The 8,842-nt window shown below is 42.5% G+C and overlaps 1 protein-coding gene across 1 annotated transcript; it reads left to right on the plus strand.

Moving 5' to 3' along the window:
• The first annotated feature begins 6 nt into the window (after window positions 1-6).
• On the plus strand, window positions 7-8,630 carry LOC116377443 (6-phosphofructo-2-kinase/fructose-2,6-bisphosphatase 2-like). Its single transcript, XM_031839087.1, has 15 exons — window positions 7-185; window positions 752-848; window positions 951-1,017; window positions 1,095-1,169; window positions 1,258-1,314; window positions 1,427-1,551; window positions 1,982-2,189; window positions 2,751-2,897; window positions 2,978-3,082; window positions 3,630-3,759; window positions 5,540-5,602; window positions 5,688-5,752; window positions 6,785-6,970; window positions 7,469-7,532; window positions 8,259-8,630. The coding sequence occupies exons 1-14, from the start codon at window positions 74-76 to the stop codon at window positions 7,514-7,516; spliced, it is 1,485 nt and encodes a 494-aa protein (XP_031694947.1). The 5' UTR covers window positions 7-73; the 3' UTR covers window positions 7,517-7,532; window positions 8,259-8,630.
• The last annotated feature ends 212 nt before the right edge of the window (window positions 8,631-8,842 follow it).

Consider the following 8,842-nt stretch of genomic DNA (forward strand, 5'->3'; position numbering starts at 1 on the left):
GTGTGTGTGTGTGTGTGTGTGTGTGTGTGTGTGTGTGTGTGTGTGTGCGCAAACTGCAGCTTGGGCCTCCTACATGACCAACTCTCCAACTGTGATAGTGATGATTGGGTTGCCCGCTCGAGGGAAAACCTACATGTCCAAGAAGCTGACACGCTACCTCAACTGGATTGGAGTGCCAACGAAGGGTCAGTACGGAAGCAATACCGCATGTTTTAGTTTTATGAATGTTGTAACGTTTGATCTGTCCATAAACAGTTAGGATTGGATTCAGAGCCTCAGTGAGTCACTATAAAAAGTTATTTTTGGAAGGTGCAGTGCAGACGTGCATCTAACTTGAATCAGGGTGGCACCATGATGCACTGCTTTCTATTTTTATCTACCCGGGACGATACCTTTTAAAGTTCTTGTACAAACAGCCCTGAAGGAAACATGACTCAGGTGGATATCGCTGGTAGGGCCTGTGAGTGTCTCCTCTTTTGCCGTTTCTCTTGTTTCTTTTTGTATTGTTTGTGTCCTAACATGTGGAATTGTTTTCTATTTAAAACTGCTTCCGTCTTGACCAGGAAGAAGAGATCTTGTCTCTTGGTGGGACTGTGCTGTCTAAATATAGCATAGATTAAAAAAAGCGATTACTTATCTGAAAATATTATGCTTAAGGCAGTGCTTTGTTAATTCATAGTTCTGTACATGTCACCACCCCCTTTCAGCTGGCTCAGTCTGCAGTTTCTCTCTCTCTGTGTTCCCTCTGCAGTATTTAACCTCGGCGTCTATAGGAGAGAGGCAGTGCAGTCCTACAAGTCCTACGACTTCTTCAGACATGACAATAAAGAAGCAATGCAAATTAGAAAGTGAGTAAGAAAGCTTTCTCTTCGCGTTGCCCCAATTTGGTGTCGTAGATTGACTCCTTTCCCTTTGACTTCCTGATCAATGTACTGATTGTGTTTCCTCAGGCAGTGTGCTCTGGTGGCCCTGGAGGATGTCAAGGTCTATCTGAATGAGGAGGGAGGCCAGATCGCTGTAAGGACACGAAACACTCAATCTATTGTTTATGGATATGAATTGATTTGGGCTGAACATCTTGTGTTGTCTGTCAGGTTTTTGACGCCACCAACACCACCAGAGAGAGGAGGGAGCTCATCCTTAGTTTTGCTCAGGATAATTCATACAAGGTCAGAGTTACGTTCATGATTTCACCATTGAGGTTCAGTGTGTCTTCACATGAATTCTGAATTTCTAATGATTAACACCTTTCGTTAGGTGTTTTTTGTCGAATCAATATGTGACGATCCCGACGTCATCGCGACAAATATCCTGGTAAATGATGCTTTTATGGGTTTTTTTTTTTGGTTTTTTGTTTTTGAAGCACAGTTTTGTCCTCGTTGGATTTCACAGTGCATCATCTCTACACATGTTTCTCTCACAAAAGGACGTGAAGGTGTCCAGCCCAGATTACCCTGAGAGGGACAGAGAAAGCGTCATGGAGGATTTTCTGAAGCGAATAGAATGTTATAAAGTGACCTACAAACCTTTGGATCCGGATGAACACGACAAGTAAGAAAGCTTCACGCCGTAAGTCTTTTATGGCTAACTGTCCTCAGTAGTTTCCTTGTGTTGGCCTTGTAGATGATTTGTCTTTATGGGGGTAAGAACAGAACATAAACTGTCCACCAGGTGGAAACAGGAGCTACTTTATGATCTTGTTGGTTATCGTCTATTATTTAATGGGTTGTGATTTGAGGAGCTGGCATACGTATTAAAATGAATAAAGTAACCTAACTTAAATTAGGCTTAAATTAATACTTGTTGATAGCCTTAAACCTCGTCCTTGCTAATGACACAGAATGTCCTGAAGCGTGTGATGAATGAAATATCAGAATACTCAGACTACACCAAAAAGTACCAGGTATCCCTTCGCCCTTCGAGTCTTGAGTTACCGCACTGACTCACTTTCCGTTGTCCTCTTTTTCTCTCTGACACACAGGAACCTCTCCTTCATCCAGGTCATCAATGTCGGCCGTCGTTTCTTGGTCAACAAGGTGCAGGACTACATCCAAAGTAAAATAGTGTACTACCTCATGAACATCCACGTGCACTCCCACTCTATCTACCTCTGTCGGCACGGAGAGAGCCATCACAACGTGGAGGGACTCATCGGGGGAGACTCTGAGCTGTCAGAGAGAGGGAGACAGGTGCTCTAACTATTCATCCCAGCAGCATCTCCAAAAGTCTTAAAAGAAGTGTTTGACATTTTTGGAAGCGCACTTAATTAATTATGATACCATTCTAATATGTGCTTTTTTAAATATGAAGCAGCAGCTTTTATTAGTAAAGACAGGAAACAGCTATTCTGGCTCTTTTTTTTTTTTTTTTTTTACGTATCAAACAAAAGAGACAGAGTGTGTTAGTTAGCTAGCTGTTTCCCCCTGTTTCCAGTCATTGTGCTAAGCTAAGCTAACTGGCTGCTGGCTGTAGCTTCACATTTATTGGACAGATATGAGAGCAGTGTCAATCTTCTCATATCACTCTGAGCAAGATAATAAGCGTCTGTGCCAAAATGTCAAGCTAGTCCTTTGATATAATGTCCAGAACAACTTGAGAAGCTTTTGAAAGTTATAAAATCAAGCAACACATTGTAAACAATTAGTTTTAGCATAAAACCAGGAAGACGAAGAGAATATTTGTAACTTCTGTTTTGTGTTTGGGTGTCTCTTCTCCAGCATAAACGTCTCTTTCGTATGTCCTCCTGTCAGTTTTCAGCAGCACTGAAGGGTTTTGTTCAAGAGCACCATCTGTCAGACCTGAAGGTTTGGACGAGCCAGCTGAGGCGCACCATTCAGACGGCAGAGGAGCTGGGAGTTCCCTACGAGCAGTGGAAGATCCTCAATGAAATAGATGCTGTAGGTGCTCTCATCTATAGCTGAAGAGACAGGCGTTCACTGTGAGGGCGTGTGTTTTATTCGCCTGCTTTGTGTTTCAGGGAGTGTGTGAAGAAATGTCCTATGAGATTATTGAGGAAACGTACCCAGAGGAGTTCGCCATGAGGAGCCAGGACAAGTACCATTACCGCTATCCGGGAGGAGAGGTAACAGCCTGACAGATTAGAGTCTGTAATGCTTCTGCCCATTATGTTTCTTTGTGCCTCTGCGACGGCCGTGGCCGGAGGCATTATGTTTTTTCGGTTTGGTCGTCGTTCTGGTGAATGTGTTATCTCAGGAACGCCTGGAGGGGATTTCTGCAAATTTGGCACTAACCTCCACCTGGACTCAAGGAATGAATATTAGATTTTAGTGGTCAAAGGTTGTTGGCCACAACTCAAGAATTTATGGGCTAATTATGCAGAGGATAAAATTATGACATTTTGGACAGACATGGACGTAAACGTTGTAATTGATTTTTGACCATTTAATGAGGTATCGCTTTAGAGACCTCCATAGTTTTTTAGATTTGATTATAAATATAGTTGTCAGTTGAGGAAGTGATGATCGGAACAGTCACTGTTATGACTTACTCACGCTGACTGGTCGGCGGAAACACACAACCACAAGGCGATAAATATTGTTTAATAATGAACTGGAAAATGATCTTCAATAAAAGCTGAATCAAACTTGTCTGTACCTTTTTGGATCTAGTCCTACCAGGACCTGGTTCAGCGGCTGGAGCCGGTCATTATGGAGCTGGAGCGACAGGGCAACGTGCTGGTCCTCTGTCACCAGGCCGTCATGCGCTGCTTGCTCGCCTATTTCCTGGACAAGAGCGCAGGTAACAAGCAGAAACATGACACGAGCCTCGACGAAGCCTCACATTATAGAAACATATTTACAGTAAACTGCTGAGTCTCTGCGAACAGCTGTTTTTATCATTTATCTAAAACTTGTACGACCATTCTACTCAATCCCTCTTTAACAAAAGGGCTTATTGAAGATCATATTGTTCCCCTGAGAACACATTCAACACCACAACATTTAGGTCTATTTGTGACATTGAAATCTGTCGTACTCTGGATTTGCGAAGGTGCGAGAAGAGGAGCAATTAAGAGACCTAAATGAAGAGAAGTGTGGCACGACTGACCAAGACTCATCCAAAGTGGATGCACAAGCACAGTAGCACCAGTCTAGTAGTCTGTCACACAAACTTCGGCCTTTTTGGTTGGTTGTAATTTGGCCTTTGACAGGCTGCTGTTAGTTGGTGTTGTAGCTCCAGACCACAGCTGTTTAAAACGGACCCTCTCAGTAATTAGATCTGTAATCGCAGTAGTGATTTACCTGTGGGTTGTTCCAATGGATAGATCATGGCTGTAAATGTTTCAGCCTATTTTGACAGTAAGGAGGATAGTAAGGAAACATATTTTAGAAACAATGAATATTGCCATCTGACACAGTGTATTCTCTGATGTCACCACAAGAGGACGCCACAGTCTGGATTTTTCAAACGCAGTACAAAGGTGACTTGAAGCATTTGGCTCGACCCAAACAAAGAACTGTTACCGTAAAACAGGGTAAACCAGGGGTGTCAAACTCATTTTCACTCCGGGCCACATCAGCATCATGGTTTCCCTCAAGTTTGGACTTATCCTGAGCTACATCATCAGCTACACATTTATGGATAGTCTATTATATTCAGACACTTGCTTAAAGTTGTGTGGAGACGATTCATTTTAAAGCAATGATATTAATCAGGCGCTGAATCATGACCTCTAACATACACTTCGACCGTGTGTCAAAAGACTCCGTGACGCTCTAAAAGAGAGCGTCAGAAATGATGACTTTGCAGATGTTTTTGTACTCTGTTTATTAATTTTTCCCCCAATTAAACAGTATTAATACTAAAAATGACAAAGACAAAGAAATGCAGAATGCAGATTCTCCACATATTCATTAAAGACATTTCTGATTTTGTTCCTCTTTTCAAGTGATCTCAGTTTCTCTATTTGACGACACATTAAGATCTCATATGAACGACGGAGGGCAGGTAGCCACCCACCTAATTACGATCACTCGTCAAGCTCACAATGCAGCAAATGCTGTTGCGTTCCACGATGGCAGAAATCCTGACCAGATCATAAACACTAACATCTATTTTGCCTTTTGGAGCTTTGTTTAAAACAAAACTAGTGAAGTTACAGGGTTGCACTCTAGAGAGTTCTTGATAGTGGACTCTGGCTTTTGGATGGCATTGTTCTTCTAAGATAATTGTACTTGCATTAAATAAAGCACATGTAAACATGTGTGGAAGCACTCAGTGACAAATAACAGGCCTGAGTAATAACTGGGTGGGTCGAGTGGAAAATGCTGCTCAAAATCAAATCCATAATTAGGCATGAGGTTTCGTCAGTCAGCAGAGGAAGTGGCTGTAGCATCTCCACCACAGTGTGATGACCGCAGACACCAAACCGTGTGGGTGCAGCTCTGACTGGCATCTCATCCCACTGCACCCCCGTAAGGGACAAGTAGCACTGCAGTCTGAATACAGCGCCGTGCATCCCAAACATGAGGGGGAAACACAAACATGACTGGACATTTTGTTTCTTTTGTTGGCACAGATGATCTGCCCTACTTGAAGTGTCCCCTGCACACTGTCCTAAAACTCACCCCCGTTGCTTACGGTAAGTCACTTCACTGTTCACAAGTTGACTAAACTTCCTCCTCTGTTGGGTTGTGACGTGTTGTTCTCCTGTCTCCCTCTTCCAGGTTGTACGGTGGACATGTTTGACCTGAAGGTCGAGGCTGTCAACACACACAGAGACAGACCATTAGTAAGCTCGTGACCTTTTTTTAATTAAGTTCTGTCGTAAACACACTGTGACGTTTGTCTGAAGTTGTCAGTCGAGTTCAGTAGTTCACGTTTCTAGTGCGTGCAGCCAGTAGAATCAGTCATCCCCTACATCATGACTAGACAAACTGACCACGGCTATATTTAGGTCAAACCACACTTCCAGGAGTCTTTACCTCAAAAGTCCTTCCATCGGATATATTGAATTTCTTTTGTTAGCTTCAGACAGAGCCAGGCTGGCTGGTTCCTCCGGTCAACGCTCATAGAGAAAGATACTTGTGCCTCACAAGGAATTTAGATTTTTAAAGTGTTTTTTGGCTGTTTACTCGAACCAGTGATGTTGCAGTTCATGGTCCGTGTTAAAGCTGTGGGAGCAGCGCCCTCACAGTAAAGGACCAAATGAAAACGAGATCAATAAAAAGCCTCCAATGTAATAGATATCCACCTTATCGAATCAGCCTCGGCTCTCTCTAGAAACCATTCGTTACCGTTGTATTTGTGAGGTGTGCACATTTTCATAACATCTGCTTTTACAGATACCAGTTTATGGTCGGGAAGCAAACTCTATCCCCCAACAGTGAACTGGATGTTCATCAGTGATCTGTGTTTATTCCGGGAATCCCAACGACACATTCGGAGGCTTTTTGTCTTTATTTCCTAATCCGCCCGCTTCATATCTGCTCCCCGGTTTAGAGTTTGTTTTCTGATGAGTGACGACTGTTGAAACCAAGAGTCCTAGACAGAGTGGGTGTTAACACATAAACACGTTAACTGACAAAGCTCTTGTTAAATGGGCTGAGAAATAGCCGGTCTGCTGAGACCAAAATAGCAATGGTCTGTATATTTATGGCTGTTTGTTTCAGTGGTTGTTTTTCTCTCCTGGCTCTCCAGCAGTCACTTACACAGAACACAGTGACTTCAGAGCTTCAGTAGGAGAGGTTTAATTAGTACAACACACACACAAAAAACACACACGTGTTAATCAGCCCACCACTGTCTGCTCTTCACTACCCAGAATGCTGTGCCGCCGGCGTTCATCCGACGAAACAGCTTCACCCCGTTGTCCAGCCAAGACCAGATCAAACGGCCGCGCCTGTACAGCGTGGGCAACCCTTCGCATGCTCGCATGTCCCAGGCTCCTACTTTACCCAGCATGCAGTTCTCTGAGGCGTCCGAGGGGGCAGAGATGCTACAAAGCGAGGTCAGTGCAGTGAGTGTTGCTGGATGTAATTCATCATTTTAAAGATAATAAAGAGGAAACTGTCTGACAATAGAAAAATGAAGGAGCTATGAAACAGCAGCAAGGGAAAGATGAATAGTTGAATAATTTTAGTTTAGATTTATATGTATATGGCCTTATTTGTATTGGTTTCTTTGCTCTGTATATTGAGATGTGTTATTCCAGAGATGAGGGCCCAGTACAACCCCAGAGCTGTATTATCATGTTTTACATTATAAAGGTGTTTAGAACTAACAAAGTGGCCTTCACACACATCTTGAATGTGATTTGCCTCATAAAGCGACCTCTCTTAAATGTTCTGTAGCTCATAAACTGAAAAGAGGGCAGAAAGGGAGTGTTTCACTCCGGCTGGTGACCTCAGATTTTAATATTAGCTCAAGTTCAGTCGGTGCTCAGTCGTCTCTTGGTTTGGTGTTTTTCTTAACGCTTTCTGCCTTCCCCCCTTTTTCTGTCCTGCAGGACTCTGTGAACGGTTTCAGTGCAGCACACACAGGCGAGCGGCATTAAAGAACCACAGAAAGAGGTATTTTCAGCATCGTCCTCTTGTTTATCATGTGGAACATCTGTGGTCTCCACCTCGAATATCTCACATCTTTGTTTTGCCATTCAAGACCAGCAGTAAACCCCCCCCCCCCCCCACATTACATTCTTAAACACTGTATCTGTGTAACCATGTGTTATCTCTTTGTTTTTCATTGGATATGTTATGTGTGTGTGTGTGTGTGTGTGTGTGTGTGTGTGTGTGTGTGTTGGTGTGCACATACATACATGAACTCAATGCCTTTGCACAATAGCCTTCATATCAAGGCTGCGATCCAGGTCCGATATATAAGAATGTAGAAACCCCTTGTACACTCCACATACTGTAGTCTACAGTCATATTATGCTGTATTAGATGTAGAACATGTTGATTGTGAATTTTACTCCTCTTTTTAGTTTTACTGTAAGAGAGTGCCTCTCTTTAAGGAAGCCACGTACAGCCTTAGTTTCCTTTAAGTTACCTTTTCAACATTCCCAGGTGATGAGCGTCCTTCCTCGGGCAGTCTCATAAGATGTAGTAAGAATTTAATTTTGAAGTGTAATTCAAAGCTTATCAAGCTTGCAGTAGGCAGACACGGGCTGTAAAAAGTAATGAAATGTTTCGTCTTGCCTTGTAAAAAACATTGAAGCAGATACTGTGCTTATTTCCTCTGTGACACTTATTCTGCTCTTCTCTTCATTTGTGTTTTGCCTTCCACTCACATACCAGCTTTAATATGTTCAGCTGTCCGCTGTGTCGATGTCAAGCTGACGACATTTGAGTTCCGTGAAACTGATGCAAATATTTCAAACACAAAGTGCTCTTGAATTATAATGTAATTCAATTCTTCATAGCTAAAAGTAAATCAATCGTATATACTGTATGATAATGACTAGCTTCACAGTAACCACATGGATAACATCTATTCACATGACTTTGATTAGATTATCAGCAATAAATCAACATTTTGGAAAAAAGTGCCTTTATTGAAAGGACTACAATAGGTATGTATGACAATAGGATTGAATGTCTTAAAACGAGCTGCTCGTTGAACACTGTATACCGTACATGTTTCCTTTTAATAAAGTTCATTTTATCGCAGTGTTTACGTTGACGTCTCTTTATTTTGACCTCAGAAAAGTCTTTTAGTTTGGTGAAGAATTGTGTGTGTGAGCTCACTGGGAGTCGCCTTTCTGTTTGATAAACTTCATGTCCCCAAAGTAACATCACCAGAGCTCAAAGAACAAGAGGGAAATTATTATTCTTGCTCTGCTCACTGAGTGTTTAAAATGATGTATACGCTGCAGGGTGAG

The sequence above is a fragment of the Anarrhichthys ocellatus genome, unplaced genomic scaffold (assembly GCF_004355925.1).
Source record: "Anarrhichthys ocellatus isolate YVR2014 unplaced genomic scaffold, GSC_Weel_1.0 scaffold1257, whole genome shotgun sequence".
NCBI lineage: Eukaryota > Metazoa > Chordata > Actinopteri > Perciformes > Anarhichadidae > Anarrhichthys > Anarrhichthys ocellatus.